General features: G+C 39.9%; 1 protein-coding gene across 1 annotated transcript; it reads right to left on the bottom strand.

Annotated features, from left to right (window-relative positions):
* Positions 1-1072: 1072 nt before the first annotated feature.
* dusp3a (dual specificity phosphatase 3a) lies at positions 1073-23790 on the bottom strand. The gene is made up of 3 exons (XM_048560680.2): positions 23408-23790; positions 13506-13732; positions 1073-4102 (listed from the first exon to the last, which is right to left on the bottom strand). The coding sequence occupies exons 1-3, from the start codon at positions 23527-23529 to the stop codon at positions 3897-3899; spliced, it is 555 nt and encodes a 184-aa protein (XP_048416637.1). The 5' UTR covers positions 23530-23790; the 3' UTR covers positions 1073-3896.
* Positions 23791-24051: the final 261 nt, after the last annotated feature.

The raw sequence follows: 24051 nt of genomic DNA on the forward strand, positions 1-24051 counted from the left end.
TAACAAGGCTACAAAAAACATCTTGTGGTGCTGTGGTAGTGTCCCTAAGATCCATGTTCAAGTCCCACCTTCCCCAGAGGTGTTTCAAAAACATGTCCAAACAGCTTAATTAAAATAACTACAAATAGAGACAGAGGGAGAGAACAAAAGTAAAAAGCCGAAAGGACATTTAGTTTGTGTTGGTCAGTCAGGACATAAAACATTAAACAAATTAAGGGATCTTATGGTTAGTCAGGTTGAAGTCCTCACTGCTCCAGAGGTGTGGCATACATAATATGTTTGAAAAGGTTGACTAAAAAGAATCTACAAAACACTTTGCTTTTCTTGAAACCATCTGGGTAACCTGCTGATCCCAGCTTGTGATTCTCCCAACTGTAGCAGTGTAGCTATTCCAAACACTGTCTCTCACAGGGTTTCCAAGCTAATTTCTAAATAAGTGATCACAATATTTGAAAAGTGGAATCAGATTAAAAAGCTTCACTATTCAAGGAAGGCTCTTGAGTCTGTTGGTTAGAGTGACAGGGAACACTGGAATTTGGTAGCTCAATCAGGCAATGCAATCACCTGAACACTGCTCTAAATGTACTTATTTCTATTGTATCCCACTTCTCAAAAAAATGGGAAAGGCATGGCAATGTTGAAAATACTGTTACATATATATCAAATTTTTATCCTGTCTCAGTTTTCAAATCAATAAAAGGAAAATCCAAATTTAAACGCATTGTCCTCTAAAAGAAAATGCACACACCTCATGCATTACTGCCATTTAAATTCAAATATTAAAATAAAACTCGGAATGAGACTGATTTATACCATCAACAGAAACCATCTAACAATAAACGGGCAGCTCATTTTTCACCACACGCCCTAATTTTGAAAATGAGATTTCAAAGTGTTCTTGGAGACCTATTTTCCAGTCTCACTGTTACTTAATTTGTAATTCAAAATCTCGTCAATACTTTCCAAATTAGCATAGTAAGAAGTCTGCTGCCAATTCACTATGAGCTCATTTTGCACAACTAATATAGACCATTTTCGCACACCATCCGCCCACCCCCACCCCCACCCCCATATCCCCAGCGCAACTCCTAGAATATGAAACTAGTTTCAGTGAAAACTCCATTACCTCCATGCTAACTGTCAGAGAAAGTTTTGGCAAGCCATCATCTGATTGAACTGCTGGCTAATGTTCTCTTTGCTTATGTCTCTTTTCCTTTTTGAAGAAAATATAATTTCTTCTTTTAGATTTTAAAAATGTATCTGTCTTTAGGTACTCGGTGTTGTTGTACCATTTGTGGGAGCAGGGAGTTTGACGGTCCAGAAAAGATTCTCAACATTCTCCTTCATTCACCTAAAAAGGGCAGGGGTTTCCCTTTCACTATTGTGGAGCACAGAGGTTACATTATAAGATTAATATTTAACATTAACAGAAAGCATTTGAAGCTCATATAGACTAGATACACATTGTTGTTTAAGGTATTTTCTCTGTGTACATTACGGTAAGTCCACTTTTCAAATTATACACACTTTACGCACCTACATTAAGCCCGTTATAAATCTTTTCAAGCCTTTCATGGGCCAAATACTAAACTATTAATTCATCACGTATGATTAGCTTCAGTCATAAATCTTTCTACCATTCCTGTATGCGTAAAGGCAGTTTGCATTCTACTCAAAAATGGAGGAGCATTCATCTTACTTTTGCTGGCTGATGTCTACGGGGACATATGCTGTCACAGGTGAGACCTCTGCAAGTCACAAATAGATGCCCAACCAACGTTTGTCATGTTTTCACTATATTCAGCTTTTCATAGCTACAAGAGAAGAGCTGCAAGTGCCAGTTAAGAGTCCTGTGAGTACGATGTGTTTAAATTACAGCCTGGAAGCCATATCAATCAAAACCAGAGGTAGAATAAATTGGCTCAACTCTCAGTTGGCCCTGTCCCTGCCCCATCCAAATTATTCGCCCTTTCCCTCTTGAAGGTAGCCACGCTGGGATACTGTCCCATGGATTTTGGTGCATTTGGTGCAAGTAATTATTCTTCATTTGTAAGCACTTGGGTAAAGAGAAAAAGCAGCTTAATTGGCCAAAGATTTCATCATAATTGAGTCTGATTCTATACTTACATAAACTTGGACACCTTTCCACATGAGTCATAAGGCAGCACTGGTAATGGAGAAACTTGCTCATTAATTCCCTCCTCAGCCTCTGAGCAGAAAGGCTAACTTCCACTTAATATCAGAATAGTTAAATTGTTCTAGACAGGGAATCCTTCCTGGTATTTGAGACTCTTGACTTGTTATAACTAGTGATCAAAATCACTGAACATTTCAGCATAAGATCTGGATGAAGAAATGCCCATTGCACCCATAAGTTATCACCTTAAGGTGATTTCTGTTTTGTCCATTGGTAGCTAAAAGCACAGCTGGTTTCATAAAATATCTGAACAGTTGTCACTTTGACAAGTGTCTTATTGCTACAGTCCTAATGACACACCCCTTCCAGAAATAAGAACAATCACAACATCTTGCAAACTCAAAATTAGTTAAGTCAAGCAAGGACCAAAGCTATTTTTCAATTTTCTTCAGGGGACTCTTCAGTCCTCTTTTCTCCTTCCCCCACCTCCCCCATTCTTTTGGATGAAAACAAAACTTGCTAAAGCTGAAAAAGATGCACACTGAGCCCTGTTCTTTTTAAAATAAGTCATGTGTTTTGCTGTAATTAGAAAGGGGACAGATTCCAACCAGTATATTTGCTGACTTAAGACATTTTAAGCGCCGTATCTTTCAAACTGTCAGAATAGGAGCTGCAAAGCAAACCAAGCACAAGAGAAATATGTCACAACAGATAAATTATAACAACTCCTGACTGGTTAACAAGGTTATACAAAATTATGGTGGCCAATCATTTTCAGCTCAAGGAAATCAAACCTGCCAGCAAGCTATAAAGGATTTACACGGGTTGTGAGAAAACATCGAACAGTTACGGGAAAAGTGCTGATGATGCTCTGACTTTATTTCCGTGGAGGAGCCAACAGGCAATCACAACCATCTACTGGCTGTCAGCTTTAGAAATAAATTATGGGTTTGATTTTCATCGATTCAAACTGGGAGAAAGGTCCAGCTTTGAATCAGGTAAAGAAACCTACAATTCTGATGGTGACTCAATGTACGGTGTTGATATTTTTTTCCAAAATGGGATAACAAGCGCTTCAAATACCTCATGCTACAGACCCAATGTGCAGGTAAACTGCACGCAGTTAGTAACCACTGCCATTACCATCAGTAGAGGTAAAATGTGTCAGTACGGACACTAAGCACTTCGATATTTTTGTGCATTATTTCTACCAATCTGCTTTGTTTACATTCTCACTTTTAAGTTTTATTTTATCTTTTTTTTTTAAAATCAATCTGTTCAGAGATGTCAGTACTCACCTCTGGAACATGTGGGACTTGAACACAAGCCTCCTGGTCCATAGGTAGAGACACTATCACTGTGCCACAAGAGGGCCTAAGAATATCCTTCACCAACCTGTTCAGAGATGTTATTACACAACTCTGGAGTAGGTGGGACTTGAACCCAGGCCTCCAGGTTCAGGTGTATGAACAATACCAGAATGTTGGTGAAGTTCTACCCCACAATGTGCATCCATCAGATTTTAAAGGTTCAATAAAATTGGTAATAGTGAGATGAGTTTAAAATAAATCTTTGAGATGCTGAAACTATGGCTTTATATAAACGCATGAAAAATATTCCTTCAAAGAAAGCCAATCCCCCGAAGAAAGAATTGAAATATTGAAACTTTGTCCTAGCCCTAAAATCAACAGACAACATTTGGTACAATAAAACCTCTGTAAATTCACACCAGGCACTGGCTACTTGCAAAATGGTTGTTTTAAGATTTAATTTTACCCTCCTTGACCAGTTTTTCATTTAATTGACAAAGTTGTCGCAGAAATCCATCATTTGGGCCAATCTCTCTTTTCTGGCGCACGGTTAAAAGGGCTGTCTTGACATCCATCTTGTGTTGGAGCATGAGGTAAGCGATAACTAGAGTAGGCGATCGGCTGTATCCCTCCCGGCAATGCACCAAAACTCGTCCTGGGGAAGCAGAGCAGCACAGAATCAAACCTGATTGCCCTACAAATGAAATAACTCAAACAACTTCTTGCCTCAATTAATCTCCTGGACAGCCAAGTAAATTGAACAGTAGAATGTGTAAACAGTTTTTCCAATGTTTTAATTTTCCTGCGTTACTATCCATCTACAGCTGCATAAAACAAATCAGTTCTTGTGGAGTATTTCATTATTACTCGTGTTAGTTTAAAACTTTTCTGATCAATCCGACTCTGTGGTGCAGTGGGAGTGTCTTGAGACAGGAGGCCCGGCTTCAAGTGTCACCTGCTCCAAAGGAGTGTAATAACTTATATGCATATAGCACGTTTAGCATTGCGAATCTTCCAAGGGCTTTCACAGGAACATCATAAAGCAGAAGCAGAACTGTCACTCAAGCACAGATATTGATATGAGGGCAGATGACCGAAAGCTTGAACAAAGAGATAAATTTTAATCAGTGTCTTGAATCAGGAAAGGTAAGTAAAGAGATGGAGAAGTTTAGGGAGAGAACTCCTCAGCTTTTAGGGTCTGGGCAACTAAGTCACAAACAGTGAAGTGATTAAAATCAGGAATGCTCAAAATTATATGAGTAGGTGTAGGGGAGTTTGACGCTAGAGGAGATTACACAGAAAGAACAGGGATGAAACCACAAAGGAACTTGAAATCAGGGATAAGATTTTTAAAATCAAGGCTCCACTTGACTGTGCACCAGTGGAGGTCAGCGAGCGTAGAGCTGATGAGTGAACAAGATTTGATCTAAGTAATGACACGGACAGTAATTTTTGAATGGCCTTAGGTTTTTTTGGAGGGTTGCATGACGGAGTCAGGCCTAGAATGTATTAGAATTATTTAGATTAGAAATAGTACAGGCAATGATGAAGGTTTCAGCAGTGGCTAAGCTGAGGTCAGGTGGAGTTGAGCCATGTTATGGAGGTGGAAATGATCCATGTTTTTACAAGAAAATGCAATAAGATACATACAGATACTTGGGTTAATGCCAAAAGTGTCAGGAATTTTCTAGTGGGCTTGGAGGATAGCTTGAATTATTCAGATATTTTGTTCAGTAGGACAATATTGTTAATTAGTACAGGATCTTGCTCCATTGGCCATGTTACTGAACTGTGAATCAACAAGCTGGGCTCTGAAGTGCAACTGAAGGACACAGCTGGTACAATAATCTTCACTGAACCAAACCTCCTCAAAAGAACAGCAAGGAATTTAATGAAACAAGCAGGATCTTTGTACAAGTTCGCAGAAGATAGCTCAAAACACTCAGCAGGGCAATTTCTTGACAGCCATTAAGGGATAATAGTCTTGAGTTTCTATCAAAACTGGTTGTGACGAGCATTATTATATTTATTCACTTGTCAGCAACTTGGCATGTCATTTCTTCCATTATCAAGAACCTATGGAGGACATGCATGTTCTGGATGTGAGCTTGCTCGCTGAGCTGGAAGGTTAGTTTTCAGACGTTTCGTCACCATTCTAGGTAACATCATCACTGAGCCTCCGATGAAGCTTCGTCGGAGGCTCACTGATGATGTTACCTAGAATGGTGACAAAACATCTGAAAACTAACCTTCCAGCTCAGTGAGCAAACTCACATCCAGAACCTCAACCTGAGCTACAAATCTTCTCAAAACTCGCTAGGACATGCATGTTATTTAAGGCCCAAAAATATCATTCATTTGGAGGCAGTCAAAAATTATCTCAGCAAATGGCCTTTCATAATCCTAACCTTAAAATGGTTTACCAAATTAGAGGATTACTAGGACAATATCATGGGACCAAGAAAGAGGTCTAGAGATAATGTCAACAAACATGCTCACTATGAAACAACACTTCTCAAAAGGCTTGGAAATAACTAAACAGGCTTTCCTTTGTAAGATAACAAAGTGTGGAGCTGGATGAACACAGTCTTGTCTCAGCCAATGTCTGCGCCACATAGTACAAACCTACTGACCGTGACACAGCCTCAACCAAAACAATCAAAATATGAAGAAAAACTTGATTTGGATCCCCGGTGTGTCAGGTGAGTTGGGATCAGCCTATCCTGCATTTGGCCTAAGCTTTCCAAATTCAGAGTTTTCTGTGTTTTGGAATCCTGCTCGTATTAGATCTGCATAAAGAAAGGGTGGCTTTTTGTCTAAAACTTTATGCCCCTGCTTTCTTCAACCTTTCATAAGGTTCATGTTTTCATGCTCAAATCTAGGTCCTTGTTGGCAAGCAAGTCACTGCACCGTGCATTGTTGGGCGATTGTTACGAATCAGATAGAAATTTTTGGAGGCCACATTCACTCACCATGCATTGAACAGCATGATCTGGGTGGCCGAAGATACAAGCTGAGCAGTCCGTGAAATTTCATTTGTGATGGAAGTGTAATAACCTTTAAATGGGGGACAATGACCCTGTTAGCGGAAAGTCAAATCCTGAAGGCTGTACCATTGTATCACTCACTAGGTCTTTGTGGTAGATATCGGGACAGTCTAGAGATTGTGTCATTTGACCTTTCTGTCAAAACTTAAAATTACTCGAAGCATTCACAGAATTTCGGACAGATTTGTGTGGTTTCAATCACATATTTGACAGGTTCTGAAAGATCTTCATGGATTGACAGTTCAATGTTGGTTTCAATATAGTCCAAGTCTTAGCATTTCTTCCGAGAGCCGTGTATCAGGAGGTAGCAGTTTTAGGCAGGAGTGGTAGTCCCTGGATTTATCAGCAACCTTACTTTTGTGTAACTTTCCTGGAGCTGCAGCAAGTACATGAAGTAAATGGGGAAATACCACATTGCCTGACCACAAGATACTCCAGGCAGTAAGATGCACCAGGATTTTAAAGGTACTCTTGAGGAGATATTAGAATATAGATGTCAGACCATAAGATGTACAATGTTTTTAAGCCACCTTTTCATATTGTGATCCAGTAAAAACAGTAACTTCAGTCTACTTTCTGCTCCAAAACCATTTTAAAGATTTAACATTGATAATTTGACATATAATACATGAACATAAATTATTTCTCAAACCGATCAGGCCCGATTAAGACCAGGGTCATTGAAGACACATTCATTTTTAAGATTTGTCGTTCAGCATTGGCAATGAGTCCATCACAACCAAGAGCACAAGCATCTAAATCTATTCAGAGGGGATTTATAATCATTAACAAATAGGTTGTGAGTTCTGAAGAACATTTTTGGTGCATTAGTTTATGGATCTTGTTTGGAAGCACATGGGCATATTTGTACTAGATAGAATACAGCACTAATGTATATAAAATATTGAATGTATAATGTAGGTGCTACTTCACATTAGTGATTATGTGTGTGCCTATCCTGTCGTTTTGTGGTGTGAACTGGACATTTAGCAACAAATGAGAAGCTGTAAGTTAGCAAACCAGAACTTCTGCAGCAGAAGGTAAGATAGAAAACCAAACTGTGCATCTTTTAATCAATTAATTTCAAAGTGCAAAACATGTACTCTACCGGTCTATTTTCTATTCTACTTTCAAAACCACAGCACCAGCTGTGATGCAGAGGATTGAAAAAGGGTCCTGGAAAATCAACACAAAACAAAGAACTGCAGAAGCTGAAGTTCTGAATCAAAACAGAAATTGCTGAAGAAACTCAGCAGCTCTGGCAGCATCTGTGAAGAGAAAGCAGAGAAAGAGAAAGTTTCTCAATTCAGAACTTAACTCTGCTTTCTCTTCATAAATGCTGCTCGACCTGCTGAGCTTCCCTAGCATCTCTGTCCTAGAAAATTAAACTTATATTGGGTAACATATTGGGTGTTTACAAACTGGCTTTCTCAGAATAGGCCTGTTAAACTAAGGCTTGAGGATACCTTGCTACCATTAATGAAAATCCTATCTGGCTCTAAAGTTTTAAGGTCATTATTCATAAACATATCAACAAGGTAGTGGAACAGAGAGAGCATTTTATCTCCACTAATAAACATATAGCAGAATTTTGAGACCATGTTGCAGCATTAAGGGCTAATATGTCAGCAAAGCTTCTTGATTGCATCTTAATAATTCGTCTTCTCTAGTTTCTGAATTATCATCGATCTATACCTTTTCCAATCATTATTTGTACATAAATCATGGATAATGTCAAATGTCCTTGAGAACAATTAAATTCAGTACTGACAAAGATGAAGGAGATTGGCTTCTCATGTTACACTTCCAACTTTTCAGAAATTATTGACCTCCGATTTTTATCTGCAGGAAATGCTTAACTAATGCCACATCAGATTGTGTGGGTCATCACAAGGTTTTGGTTCAGAATTAAACAGCTAACATCAATCTCCATTATTTTCTAATAACTTAGTATTTATTATAAATTGCTGGTGACCTAAGATTTATGATCTTCGTGTCCTATTACCCAATTATTTCTACTGTGCACTATGTATCACACGCAAATTTGAGAGTGAAACTATGCAGAACATTTGCATGTTGCCACATCATTGCACAAAATATTTTCATTACAGCACCACCACGCTATCACAGCAATTGTTTTATTTAATATGTTACAATAGTGATAAAATGTAGACAAAGGATTTTCAAATTCCATCATCTGAATTTATTCTTGGGGCTTTTGTGTTCTGAAATAATCTCAAAAGGTGGGGAAAAGGTACTTAAGCATGGCTACAGTAAACATCTGACCACAGATTGAATTAAGCTTCATGAAATCATCAATAAACGAGAACCAGTCAAAACTAAAATCAAAATTCTTATCAAAGTGACGGAAACCAGGAAAGTGTGAAGCGACTTGAATCTCCTGTTAGATTTTTCATAATCATGAGAAGCAGGCATCTTGGAAATAGAAAAAAAAGACCTACAATTGGCCAACTTAGAGATATTGAACTCTGAATCTAGAATACACAAGTGAAGTAGATTTCAAGGAACTGCAGGGCCAAGAGATGGTTTTGAATTTGGGAAAAAAAAAGAGGAGGCTCTCTCTCTCTCAGGAAAGACAAATCCTAGTGACAAAATGAATTGGAGTAATGTCTGAACACTGAGAACTCTAAGAAGTTGGCAATATTTGTGGCTGTCCTCAATCCAGGATGTCCCTAACTAACCCGATAATCAAAACTTCACACATTAAAAATACTCCCAATTTGTTTCTCTACATTGTTGCACTGGACACTCTTCTCATTTTAACTTTGCAAACTTTGTTCATGTGTGTGAGAGTTTGATATCACATCTTTGATTTCTTTTTCATGGGATTAGCCTAGAATTAAAATGCTCTGACTTTCACTCAAGAAAATCTTGTATTTAGTTCCTTATTGTTTGTGGTGAACTGTTTGTGGGGGTTGTAACAAATACCTTTATGCCAAATGGTAACAGATTCTGTGTGTGGGAGAAAGTTGAGCTTTTGAAAGATAGAAACTAAAATTACTTTGATCCTTTTTCTTGTTATTTCTTACATAATGGTATGACTGCCCATCCCAAATTTCTCTGGAGAAGGTGATGGTGAGCTGCCTTCTTGAATTGCTCCAGTGTTGTTGCAGCACTGTTAGGGAGCTACACAAATTTGACCCAGCAATACAGTTCCAATTCAGGATGGTGTGTGGTTTGGGAGGGAACTTGCAGATGGTTCTATGGTTCTATGCATTAGCTGTCCTTGTTTTTCAAGGTAATGGAGACTGTGTCTTTGGAAGATGTTACCAAAGCAGGCTTAGCGAGTTGCTCTGGTACATGGCGTATACGGTATATGCTGTTATCACTATATGTAGACAATGAAGGGAAGGAATGCTGGAAGTGGCAACTGGAATTCCAAAAAGAGAGCTACTTTGTCCTGGATTAAGTCAAGCTGCTTGAGTGTTGTTGGAGCGGTACCCACTCAGGCAAGTGAGGATTATTCCATTACACTCCTGAATTGTGCCTTATATATGATGGAAAGGTAGTGGGGAGACTGAAGATGCATTATTTTCCACAGGATTCCTAACCTCTGATCTGCTCTTTTGGCCACAGTCTTTATATGACTATGGTTCAGTTCAATTTCAATTCAATGGTAAGCCCCAGGATATCAATAATGTGTGATACAGCCGTAATACCATTGAATGTCATGGGATGATGGTTCGATTCTTTCCTGTTAGAGACAGTCATTTGTGCCATGCAGATGCCAAACAATGTCAGTTGCCACTAATGAGCACAAGAACACTGTGGGAAGTAAGGGAGGAAACTGCATGGCCACTTGCAGAAATATTTGCATCATCTATAAATATAGGTGATGACCAGAGGGTGGCTAATGTGCCTTTGTTTAAGAAGGATTGTAAGGAGAAACTGGGGAACTACAGACCTGTAAGTCTGAATTCAGCTTGGGTAAGTACTTAGAGGTGATTCTAAAAGATAGGATTTATAAACATTCAGAGAGGCAAAAATTGAGTAAGGATAGTCAACATGTTGTGAGAGGTAAAACTTTTTTGAGGAAGCTACCAAAGAGATTGATGAGGGCAGAGGAATAGACGTTGCTAACTTGGACTTTAGTAAAGCCTTTGACAATGTTCTGCATAGTAGACGAATTAATAAAGTTAGGTCACATAGGATTCAGGGTGAGCTTGCCAATTGGATACAAAATTGGCTTAACAGCAGGAGACAGAGAATGGTGGTAAATGGTTGCATTTCTTGCTGGAGGCCTGTCACCAGCGGTGTTCAACAGGGGTCAGTGCTGGATCCTCTTCTGTCTGTCATTTATATAAATGCCTTGGATGAGAATATGAAAGGCATGGTCAGTAAGTTTGCGGACAACACCAAAATTAGTGCTATAGTAGGTGGTGAAGAACGTTTTCTAAGATTACAAAGGGATCTTGATCAAATGGGTCAATGAGCTGAAAGTTAGCAGATGGAGTTTAACTTGGATACGTGCCAGGTATTGCATTTTGGTACAACTGACAGGGGCACGACTTATACAATTGATGGTACGGTCTTGGTTGGTGTTGTAGAATAGAGAGACCTAGGAGTTCATATAAATAATTCTTTGAAGTTTGCATCACGTATTGACAGGGTGGTTAAGAGGGCATTTAGCATATTTGCCTTCATTGCTCAGCCCTTTGAGTCTAGGAGTTGGGAAGTCATGTTGGACAGGACATTAGTGAGGCCTCTTCTGGAATACTGTGTCCAGTTCTGGTCGCCCAGTTATAGGATGGATATTATCAAGCTGGAGAGAGTTCAGAAGAGATTTACCAGGATGTTGCTGGATATGGAAGGTTTAAGTTATAAAGAAAGGCAGGACAGGCTGGGACTTTTTACACTGGAGCATGGGAAGTTGAGGGGTGACCTGATAAACTAGGGCTAATGGTGTGTGTCTTTTCCCTAGAATGGGGTATTTCAAGCCTAAGGGATATATTTTTAAGGTGAGAGGAGAGAGATTTTAAAAAAAGAATGAGGGACAAAATTTGCACACATAGCGAGGTTCATGTGTGGAATGCAATTTCTGAGGAAGTAGCGGATGCGGACATGTTTACAGAGTTTGAAAGATACTTAGGTAAATGCATGATAGCAGATGTTTGGAGGAATATGGACCAGGAACAAACAGGTGGAACTAGTTTAGTTTGGGATTATGTTCAGCATGGACTGGTGGGCTGAAGGGTCTGTTTCTGGGCTGTTTGACTCCATTTCTGGATGTTATCCAGGTTTAGCTGAACAGATTCCGGGGCTGCTTCAGTGGCAGAGCTGTTAGAAGCTGTGCTGAACATTGTGCAATTATTAGTGAACCTCCCGACATCTGACCTCATGATGGACGGAAGGTCATTGAAGATGGTTGAGCCTACCAGACTACAGACAAATGCCTCTCTTTAATGTGGAAAAGATTTATAGCTGGTACAGTGCAAAAAGATCATCTAAACTGTATACAATCATATCATAAGATTAATGTTTATAATCCTCTTTCAAATTGAGTAGTTGCTTAGTTGAGTATCAAAATAATTTGTGCTTCAAAGTTTAAGGTAAGTAGAAGTTGTCTATTGGCATCACTGAGCTACTGATGTGACTCAATCTTAATGTAGGTGACATGAAATCCAGAAAAACATTCACTGAGTACCATGCCAAAAATAATTGTTTTTATTTTGATAGGTTTTAAAAGTTTAGGCATTCATCAATCCTATTGTCGACTGGATGGAATACTTTTCACAACCGCTAGTCCAAGATAATGCAATCTCAATGTCTAACTTATTTTTGCACAGTTAAACAGGAATTCTGGTTCCTCTGTTCTTCCAAGTACCCTGCACCAAATAATATTTGCTGATTGAAGAGTTCAGCATGTGTTTTAATCCCAACCTGCTGCTGCTGCTAAATCTGGTTGCTGGGAAATGCAGAATGATCTCTGTCCTTGACTATTCATAGCACCATTCTAAAGAACTATTCAGCTTTTGAGTATTTTTTTAAAAAATCTCAACAACTGGGTGCCACTTGCAAGGTCAGAATTTACTGGCCATCCTGAGTCACCTTGCGGTAGGTCTTTGTTGAGTTGTTTTGCAGAAGTGGTTTGACAGGCTGCATCAAAACAAGTGAGGGTTAAACACACTGATATGGGACTACAGTCCCGTTAACAGGTTTCCTCTCCTTAAAAAAAACTAGTTAGCTGTTGAATTTTCGCATTAATTTGATACTTTCATGGTTACTTTTACTGATGCCAGCTTTTTACTTCCAAACCTTGCTTAAATAAAGCTGAGATTCCTAAATGGGAACCATGAAAATTGAATTTACCTTTTTTGTATTATCATTCGAGCCTCTGGATTATCAGAGCAGTACAAAACTAAGTGACCATTCTGCATACGTTAACATAACCAGGTCACAATCATACCCTTTTGTAGGGACAAACCATTATGCAGTCATGACAATAGTACAAGATATTTATATGCTAAATTCCTGTGCAGTTTCCCAAATTACCCTTCTGAATTCAAAATATTCAGGTATTATTTTGCAAAGAGAAGTCCCCTTTGTTCTCTGTGTACAGTTCAGTTTTGAGAATATGAACTCTGCTATTGGCACTTATGATCGAGTCCAGATAGACAATTCTTCTTATGAGAGCAAACAACAAAAACAAAAAGTACCATTCACTAGTGCCATGTCTGCCAAGATAGAAATAATCCTAACTTAATAATATCATTTGAACCTATAATGTCCACGAAACATTCATAAAGATATTTATTTTATTCTTTCTTACTTAGGACCCTACGGCTTAGTGGGTACCCACCTAATGCCTTCTGGCCTTGACAACTGGCTTCATGTAAGGCTTGGCAGAATCTTTTTATTTAAACCAATGAGTGGCACAATAAATTATTTAATATCACAGCAGGGTTGTGGGTGAGACTGCATAATTACCTACTAACAAAACTAACAGTGGTTATGATATGATGACATTTCTGCTGCATACTTTCTGCTTACCATCCTTTTGTGCTAATGATGTGTCAATAAAATCTGCAGCTTCTTCAAAATAGGCACTGAGATTGAATGCTTCTGTGTCATTGGCCTTAATTCCATGGTAGACGATTCCAGATCCTGCGTAGAACTCGGCATTGGTGTTAACATGCATGAATGAGTTGCCTTCTGCACTGTTTAGTACATGTGTTATCCCCAAACGCTCTAATCTCATAAGATTTTGTGCAACAAATCTGCAAAACAAAGGATTCAAAATCTTAATCCTTCAAAGACCAGAAATCATTCAGTCATGTGAATAGCTTCAGAGTCAAAAAGAGTTTGCTATCTACTCCAGGGCAGACCTCAGAAAGTCAGGAATTGGCATTTATTTTTCAGGTAAGGAAGCCTGGAGGAGACTAGGATCATTAAAATGCAAGATAACAAGGTGTGGAGCTGGATGAACACAGCAGGCCAAGCAGCCTCATAAGAAATGGGGGCGGGGAAGGGGGCTCTATAAATAGAGAGGAAGTGAGGTGATGATAGAAGGTGAATAGAGGAGTAGGTAGGTGGAGAGAAGATGGACAGGTCAAGGAGGTGGAGGGGAATGAAGCCAGTAAAGGTGATTGTAGGTAGGGAGTTAGGATGAGGGTTGGTCAGTGAGGAGGGACAGGCGGGTTGGTGGGAGGAAAGACGGACAGGTCAAGGAAGGGGCGATGGGGCGAGGAGGTAGGAAGTGAGGGCGGAGGTTGGTCAGTGAGGTGGGAGGAGGGATAGGTGGAGAGAAAACGGACAGGTCAAGGAGGCATGGATGAAGCCAGTACAGGTGAGTGTAGGTCGGGAGTTAGGATGGAGGTTGGTCAGTGAGGAGGGAAGCGCGGTTAAGTGGGAGAACAGATGGACAGGTCAAGGAAGCGGGGATGAGGGGAGAACTGGTCTTGGGATGAGGAGATTTTGAAGCTTGCAAAGTCCACATTGAGACCATTGGGCTGCAGGGTTTTATTTATTTATTTCAGGGCCCACTTCCCCGCCCCCATTTCTGAAGAAGGGTCCTGACCCGAAACGTCAGTTTTCCTGCTCCTCTGATGCTGCCTGGCCTGCTATGATCGTCCAGCTCCACACCTTGTTATCTCAGTCTCCAGCATCAGCAGTTCCTATTATCTCATTAAAATGCAAGATGAGTGTGTTTTTCTACCCGATCTGCTTTTCGCATTTTGGTTCAGTTGCTATATCTGGACAGTGAATTCTGAGGTGATGCAGAATTAACAACAACTTTCAAAATAAAATTGGACAACAACATGAAAAGGAAAAGAAAAACACATTTATAGGGAAAAAGCAGGGTTTGGGACTAATTAAACAGCTCTTTCAAAGAGCAGGTATAGGCATTTTTGGGTTGAATAGCCTCCTTCCGGATGTATTGTATGTGTTTCCTACATTACAAAAACGACTAAAGTGCTTTGTTCTAAGTGGTAGTATATAAATATTAGTCTTTACTTGTTACTTTAAAAATCTATGATTGTGTTATCTACAATAAATATTGGAGATGGGGATAAATGGTTGTTCATTTGACACTCAAAGATCATGTAAGGGGGTGATGTAGAGACTTTCTGCTTTCCTACTGGTTTGTGAAGGAGGACAGACATGCTGCACGAGAGGCCATTGGTGGGTTGAGTGGCAGAGGACCAACAGAGTGAAACATTATTGGTTATTATGCAGTGAAGCTTGCATGAATACATTTAACCCTATGGCCTCAGTACAAAATAATTAAGACAGGATGAGAAATTGAGATGCCTGTAGTATAAAATCTCCCTTCATAGAGGATGAGTCTGGACGGGATGCTCTGAGACTCGGTATGGACGTGTTGGGCCAAAGGGCCTGTTTCTATACTGTAGGGATTTTATTATAATAATAATAATAATAATAATAACAAAATTAAAATAAATGGGAATGGTAAATGCAATTTTAAAGTAAGATTAATGCTCACGCTAGTGAATAAAGGGGTGACGATTGTGCGGGTCAATGTAGGTCAGTGAGTGCAGGGGTGATGGGTTACATGCAACGATGCTTTTAAACAGGTTGAGAATACAGCTGAGGTCAGGCAACTTTGCGAATTTTCGGAAAATAATCCCCCACAGGAAAACTTCAAATCCAACACTTGAACACATTCAAAGCTGGCACCCTTCATCACAGAGTTTCAGTGATACTTTGATATTGTGGATTCTCTAACTCACAGGGGTAAGCAAAATATGTTGAACCACTCCTGCTGGCCAAACATAAACATTTTGTTGCTAATCTGCGACAGGCAATTCAGGTTATTTTCACCTCTCAATAATGAAAAAAGAAAAGTGATTATGGCCCACTTCCATCATTTTCTCTCCTTTAGGCAGTGACTCACACTTGGGCGCTCACCCAAACAGCCCTTCTTCATCTGGAAGTGTGTGTGTGTAGGCAGGTAGAGTATACCCAGAAGGAAAACAATACTAAAGCTAGCGAATGACACATATTAGTCTGACTCATCTCATAAACCTCTAAACGTAGATTCAGCGCATTAATTTCCAAGTACGACAGGCTCTTTATAGGTTTTTCCCCCTCTGGTTATGCAACTATAGAAATTAAAAACATCACCCAGAAGCAACTTCAAGTCACTGGCAAGGCAGTTAGTCTTTGCTGGCTTGTTTCTATTAAGTCCCTAACAGGTTCTTACAATTAAATTGTTTTATCTTGTGTGATAAGCCAACACTGCTGCCTACATATTGATACAGTAAGTAAAGTTGCCATAGTCCCGGGGAACCCACAGCTCCTCTCGCATTAGACAGAGATGACTGGTAGTGGTTTAACCTCAGGGTCAACACGCCTCAAGGGAGGGGAGAAGTTGAGAAGGAGAGATCTTCATGATAAGCTTAGCCAACGAAATCATGGTCTTAAGAATTCCAGGCTGGGAGTGTCTGCACCTACAGTGTGCCTTTATTCATTCATGTGATGTGGGAGCTGACAGTGAGGACTGCATCTCTGACTAATTCGCCTTGAAATGAGCAACACGTTTGGCCATTTCAGAGGGCAGTTAAGAGTCAAACATATTACTGTGGTCTGTAGTCACAGGATCATGGAGATTGGCAGAGTTCCCTTTCCTAAAGTACATTAGTGAACACAGCAGCACAGCAGCAAAGTACAGCACAGTACAGGCCCTTCGGCCCACGATGTTGTGCCGTGGAATAATCCCAATCCAAAAATAACATAACCTAACCTACATTCCCCTCAATTCACTTCTGTCCACGTGCATGTCCAGCAGTCGCTTAAATGTCACTTATGACTCTGCTTCCACGACTTCCACTGGCAAAGTATTCCATGCGCTCACAACTCTCTGGGTGAAGAACCTCCCTCTGACGTCTCCTCTATACCTTCTTCCTAACACCTTAAAACTATGACCCCTCGTGGCAGTCAATCCTGCCCTGGGGAAAAGTCTCTGGCTACTGATTCTATCCATGCCTCTCATAACCTCGTACACCTCAATCAGGTCACCTCTCTTCCTCCTTCTCTCCAGAGAGAAAAGTCCGAGCTCAGTCAACCTCTCCTCGTAAGACAAGCCCTCCAGTCCAGGAAGCATCCTGGTAAACCTCCTTTGCACCCTCTCCAAAGCCTCCACATCTTTCCTATAATAGGGCGACCAGGACTGGACACAATATTCCAAGTGTGGTCTCACCAGGGTTTTGTAGAGCTGCAGCATAACCTCGCAGCTCTTAAACTCTATCCCCCTGTTAATGAAAGCCAAAACACCATATGCTTTCTTAACAATCTTATCCACCGGGGTGGCAACTTTGAGGGAGCTATGCACTTGAACACCAAGATCCCACTGTTCCTCGACACTGCCGAGAATCCTGCCTTTAATCCTATATTCAGCATTTAAGTTCGACCTTCCAAAATGCATCACCTCGCATTTATCCAGGTTGAACTCCATCTGCCATTTCTCAGCCCAGCTCTGCATACTGTTAATGTCTCGGGATTTTTACATCATTTGGGAATGGTTTCATAGCTGCCATTGGACTAGCAGATTTTAAAAACTGAATTTCAAATTTCATTACCCGCCATGGTGGGATTCAAACCATTAACCTAGGTGTACAGATTATTAATCCAGTGACAACACCACTGTCTCCAATCAAGCTTTACCCTGCTGCTTTTAGGCAATTCTGCCACCTATGCATTATGATACCAATTCAGAGTATCTTGGGCTATTTGTGTCTGCACGTAAAGTGGTGCCTGATACTGCTTACTCCTTAACACCAAATAAAACTCTTCAAGTCCTTATGAGAGTGCTTTCTACACCGTTTCCCACCACAATCCCATTGTGAAGCTTGAAAATGACTGTGACCCCTCCATTAGTGTAACCTGAGAAGGCAAGGGAACACAGGCCTACCAGAGTGAGTCGGGAGTACAGCAATCTTCATGTGTTCGTTACGTCATTATGATTTACTCAAATCTCGATTTACCATATAGAAAGCACCTGGACAGTTTGGGATTTTTTTTCAAAATCACAACGAAGTTACGGAAGAAAGTAAACAACGGGAAATGAAAGACTTGTTCGCAAGTTATTTTTGAAGAAATAGAATTATCAGGTGCTGACTGCAATCAATATGACAGTGCAATGCCACTCCTTGGAATATTGTGTAACTTTCCAGATATTGAACTGATAAGATATTCTACTCAATCTGAGCCAAAAGGCAGAGAAGCAAGCTTTGTTTTCTTCATTCACAGGATATGGGCGTCACTGGTCAGGCCAGCAACTTTTACCTTCCCTAATTATCCAGAGGGCAGTTAAAAGTCAAGCACATTGCTATGGGTCTGGCATCACACGTAGGCCCAGATCAGGTAAGGACAGCAGTCTCCTTCCCTGCATCAGTGAACCTGTTGGGATTTTCATGACAACTGACAATCAATGCACAGTCACCATTAGACTCCTAACTCCATATACTTATTGAATTCAAATTCCACCATCTGCTATTAGCAGGATTCAAACCCAGGTCCCCAGAACAATATCAGGACCTCTGGATTAACAGTCTAGTGATAATACTATCAGGCCATCACCTCCCATTTGAGTAACTCACTGCAGCTGAGTAATTAACAGTAGGATCTCATTCTGAGCTTTCAAAGGGGTATTTTCAAGGCTTTTCTGAGAAAAGTTTAAAACTTAAGGAGCCATACAAGCAAAACGGTAAGGGTGTTTAACAGTTCCACGGATGATCTAACTGTTTGCCAAGTTGCCCGACTGGCAGCTGAACTGATGTGATTTCTATAATTAGCTCTGCAAGTTCCTGACAGATGTAACATTTTGTTTGGGCTACATTAGTGTTAAAAATAAATACACAAGTCCCAGCATAGTCCCAAACCTTATACTATACAGTATTTCAGACATATGCATTGGCTATAATTCAAGGTTGCTTTCAAATGCAACAAAATAACATATGGATATCGGTACAACCGGTATATTTTCACAGATTCAGGCTGAAATTGCTGTAATAAAGCTCTGCAATAACTAACCATTGTTAGATCATCTTGAAAAATCTGTTGCAACTTATCCACATGCTCCTGGGATGGCTGTAAATATTCAAATAGCCTCAGATGCAATCTTCCCGTATAAGGTTTTCAGCTCAGTGTGACTTGGTAGAATGACTTTTAGTCATGAGATGTCAGTTTTAAAAATATTTTACCAAGCCTGCAGTTAGAAACTGTGACTCCATTTTCTTCTCTTGATTGGCTTTTTTTTCCTCCTTTGCAGAAGCAACTAGATATAGCTTTGCAGGGTGTCATTCCCTGAATGTGAGGAGGCAGTTTGATTCCCCAGAATCATGAATATGGAAATGGTCAAATATGTTGTTGAATTAAAACTGCCTTCCGTGAAACAGCTGGATATCATGTGGGAGACACATGCCTCCAATTCCCCAACCAGTGAGCTCCTACAACAGCCGGACACAGGGATGGAATGAAAACAAAGTACCTTCTCATAGGATGTGAGGAACAAATGGACTCATGTATTGATATCAGTTAGAATCAAGTTGCTAGCATTCATTTTGTCTGAAGTAGGGCTTAACATAAAGAGAAAATAATACAGGTGAAATAGTTGACAAATATGTTATTTTGAAAAACATCAGTGTCTGGTGTCAAGAAGCATAAAGCCAATGGGTGATTTTCCTGATTAATTATGTCTTCACACTCGAAGGACTCCTTTTTCTCTTACCTAATCATGTTGGAAATGTATCGATCCAACATGTCTGTAAATGTGTTTCCTACTGCTACTTGACTAAATGTTCCAATTGTTCCACAACTTTTAACTACACACATAGCTGTGTCAGTAAGCCTCATTAACGCACAAATACATGTAGCTCACACCACAATATGAAAACAAGTGTACCATGAGTGAACCCAATGGTTACTGACAAAATTCTTTTCTTACAGTACAGAAATAGAAAATTCTTTTCTTAAAGGTTTTGGCAAACAAATCAGCCTTGGTAGTTACTTCAGAACTTGATCAGAGTCTGGAGTATTTTAAACAAGCCTTGCTATTTAGATCTCATCCTGTTGTTGCCTGACAACAATACCGCAATATCATTAGGGGAGGTGTGGCAATGTCACTAGACTAGTAATCCAGAACTCCCGATTAATGTTCTGTGGATATGGATTTGGATCTCATTACGGCATTAGGTGAAATTTGAGTTTCATAAAAATCAAGACAAAATGCTAGCTCACTGTCTATTGTTGTAAAAACTTCTCAGGTTCACTAATCAGGCCTTACTGGAGTTCCCTGGCTAGGTGGATAAGCCACGGTAAATGCGGGAGTGGAGGAGCTGAGTTTAAGTGGAATGCTGCTCGGAGAGTTGCACAGACTCAATGGTCTCATTCCGCATTGTAAGGATCATACGGTTCTATGATTGTCAGAGGGTGTCCATTGTTCACAGGCTAACTAAAAATGTTTTTAATAAACCCAAAGGCAGCACTCACGCAGTGAATTCTACAGTGTGTTGATATTTTAAATAATAATTTTAAACTATTTTTAAAAAGAAATTCAATAAGAGAGAAATGGTCTCTTAACTGTCCTCTGGGCGTTTAGGGATGGTAATAAATGCTGCTTTAGCCAATTACGGACACATTTCATACATGTGCAATAAGAAACACATAAGGACAATATAATATAGTGAAAGGTAGGCAAATCCTCATTTTCCAGAGGCTAATAAATCAGCTATGGTTTCTGATGGACTTCTGGTTGCTGTCTAGTTTTGGCATGATGGTGACTACTTCATATAATCCAAACTGTCTTGTCCTCAGTGTCAAAATTGTCGAACAAATGTGCAAACAAAATTTGCAGACATCAATGTTTTTGAGCCCCTTTGTTACTCTCTAGCAGACAGCACAATACAGTAAATCAACTGTGACTCCTTACAACTGTACTAAAATGCAATGAGTCCAATGTAGCCTGGCTTTCATTGTGCTGCACTCCTGCGTTGGCCAGCTGCTGTACTTTTACAATATCCAAAATTAAATTGGTCAATCTAACAAATATTAGTAACACTCTGCTCATTTGTTCATTTCTTCACAAATTATTAATTATGCAGTCTTTGCATCTCTTACAGCAACAATGATTGCTGTGACAGCACTTATAATTAAACAATTACAGAAGTATGAATGTACTCCTTCAAACATCTGCTGCTTCTCTTCCAACAATTGTAAAGGATTAATTTGTGAAATAAGGTTGAACTCAGAGATTGTAGAAAATGAGCAGATAAGGTTCTTTTTACAGTTGGTTCAATAACAGGTGAGATAACTATAATTCTTTCTGCACGACATGGGGTCCTGCTAAATAAATAGAATTCTAGCAATATAAGAAAAGGAGATGCCACTTAACCCCTCGAGTTTGTTTCCTTATTCAGCTCAATCATTGCTCAAACCCATTCACTCATCTTTGTTCTGTATTTCTCCATATCCTTACTTTAACAAAATCTATTAATTTCAGTCTTAAAAATTTCAACTGACCCACCATTTGTAGTCTTTTGGAGGTAAGAATTCCAGATTTCCAATATACTCTGTGTAAAAAAACTGCTCCCTGATTTCATTACTGTATAACGTTGCTCAGATGATACTAAGCCCTCTTGTTCTGAAATTGCCCTTCCAGAGAAAATCTGTCTGCTCTACCATTGTGCCTTTACCATACTAAAGATTTCAACTAGATCACTTCTTAACCTTTTCACTTCAACAGACAATAAATGAAGGTAACACAACAATCCTCCTAATTTAACCCTTTAAGAACTTGTACCATAAAATTTTAATTTGCAATTCACCATCCTTTTGACTGAATGTTATTAGTTCATATCTATTTTTTAAAATCATGCAAATTCCCAGAACATTCTGTGATAAAAAATTAGTTTGAATCGATCAAATTTAACTTAAATTTAATTGTAAATGAAAACTGACAAGGTCATAGCTATCTTATGGACAGAAAGGATTATGCTACTAAATCAACTAGCTAACAAACACAAGCTATTTAACTCACCAGAAAATGTAGGTTATTTTTCCCTACATTAGAAATAATGACACTTTAAAATATAGACAAGACCCTTACTTAATCAGTTCCTACTTTGAGAGGACACCTCTACTTAAAACATCTAGAACTGTATTATTGAGTTTCGTTTCTAAAAAAAAGCAGCTACGAACTCTATAATCCAGTGCATTAGTGCTGTCTTTGGATTTGTCCTATAGGTTATGTTTTTGACATACCATTATCAGGCAAATACTGGACACCCTATTGCCAGGTCCTCACCATCCTGTCCCAAGGTCAACCCAAGGATGGTTCTTCCTCTCGCACTCTAGCCTCTGTGTGACACTATATTTCTGTGAGAATTGTAGTGCTAATGTAAAACGGAGATCAGTAGCAAAGCACATGGAAGCCTGTGTGTGCAACACATTATAACAGTCCAGTGGTGTTTACGGAACAATTTCACCAGTCAATATAAATCTGCATTTACAATGACTTTAATTAAGTGACACCTTCCAAAGGTGACACAATGAAATTAATAATCAAATAATATTTTGTGCCAGTTTTCCCTCTGTCTGAAAGTGGGATCTGCAGCCTTTGTTACCTTACCAAAGTGGCACTAAATATGTAAACATCAATGTCATGGGTAGACTATTTGAACTTAATCCTATGATTATCTCAGATGTAGATATTTTCTCATCAATCTGTTCAGAGATGTGGTTACACACCTCTGGAGGAGGTGGAACTTGGACATTTTCTGAAGAGATCACTGTGATGGGATTTCTTTTCTGGCATACACTGGAGTCCAAACATGACTCAACCTGGACTGGCCAGGCATGAACCTGGGACCCCAACATAATATTTCATCACTCACTGGAATAAGGGCCTGAAAACTTTGAGCACAGACTAATCTGTGCTTAATGGCATGTTATAAAACAAAAACAAATTGCAGATCCATTCCAATGCGACAATAGGATCTTTGGATTATTAGGCCCCTGGGTGAACTGTGAAACCACCTTCCAACCTGCCGGAGGCGAAGCCTCACACAAAACAAAATCCAGTCCCTGATTACGCCTGGCACAGCCCTGTACAATACCCACGGGGGAACAAATTCCAGGACATCTAAAGCCACGAACAGAAACTTAAATATTCAGTTACAAAAGGTTATTTGTACCTTTTTTTAAAAAAAGTGCTGACTTTGGTGCAAAAAAGCATTGCCACATTTGTGTATGAATCAATTGGTGGGATTCTTCTAAGAACCTAAAATCCGACCAGCTATTAATAACGTTTACAACATTAGAAAATGTGTTTAGGTATGATCAGAGATCCTGTCAAGATCAGTTCAATAGATTCGCTAATAAAGAGACTCAAACACATCACGGGTGCAGCTGCTGCATGTAAATGTAACACTTACGCGTTGCCCACATAGATCCTGGAGTAAACTTCATTGCAGTGCTGGGATGGGAGGCTGTAGAAGCCGCTGTCATTTGCTAAGAGCTCGTTGAGTTCCTCCACCATCAAGCGGTGCTCTGACATGTTCCGTAGCTGCGGCTGCACTCAGTAGCAAAGACAGAAGGAGCTGCTTTAAGACGGCGTGTGTGTACGGGTGCTTTGTTCTCGCAGCCGGTGTTAAAGTTCCCACATCTGTGGACACGGAATGAAGACCCTTAAGGGAAAGCGGTTGGTGGAGGTGGGAGGGTGGTGGCGAAGGGAAGAAAATCAAAGAGACGATCAGCTGTTGGCAGCCACAGCAACAACGCCTTTCTCCGGCAGGCGGCAGTCACACAGGCACCAGCCTCACGCACAGCAATCAGGAATGTACCTTCTTCGAAAGTGAAATCTGAGACACTCAACTCCCACCAGCCAGCATTCTCCACCACGCCCAGCCCCTCAATTCACTTAGTGCTCACGCCTCAATGTGTAAACTTTGCAATTTGGTCAGCGAGAACACCATGATGGTACAAGGGAACTGTATTCACTCACAAGGGCATCAGGTGTGTTACTCAGCTTCTGGTCGCGCTCAGCATTCTTAAATCTGTTTACGGCTGCCTCTGACAA

This window comes from Stegostoma tigrinum, chromosome 31 (assembly GCF_030684315.1).
Source record: "Stegostoma tigrinum isolate sSteTig4 chromosome 31, sSteTig4.hap1, whole genome shotgun sequence".
Classification (NCBI taxonomy): Eukaryota; Metazoa; Chordata; class Chondrichthyes; order Orectolobiformes; family Stegostomatidae; genus Stegostoma; species Stegostoma tigrinum.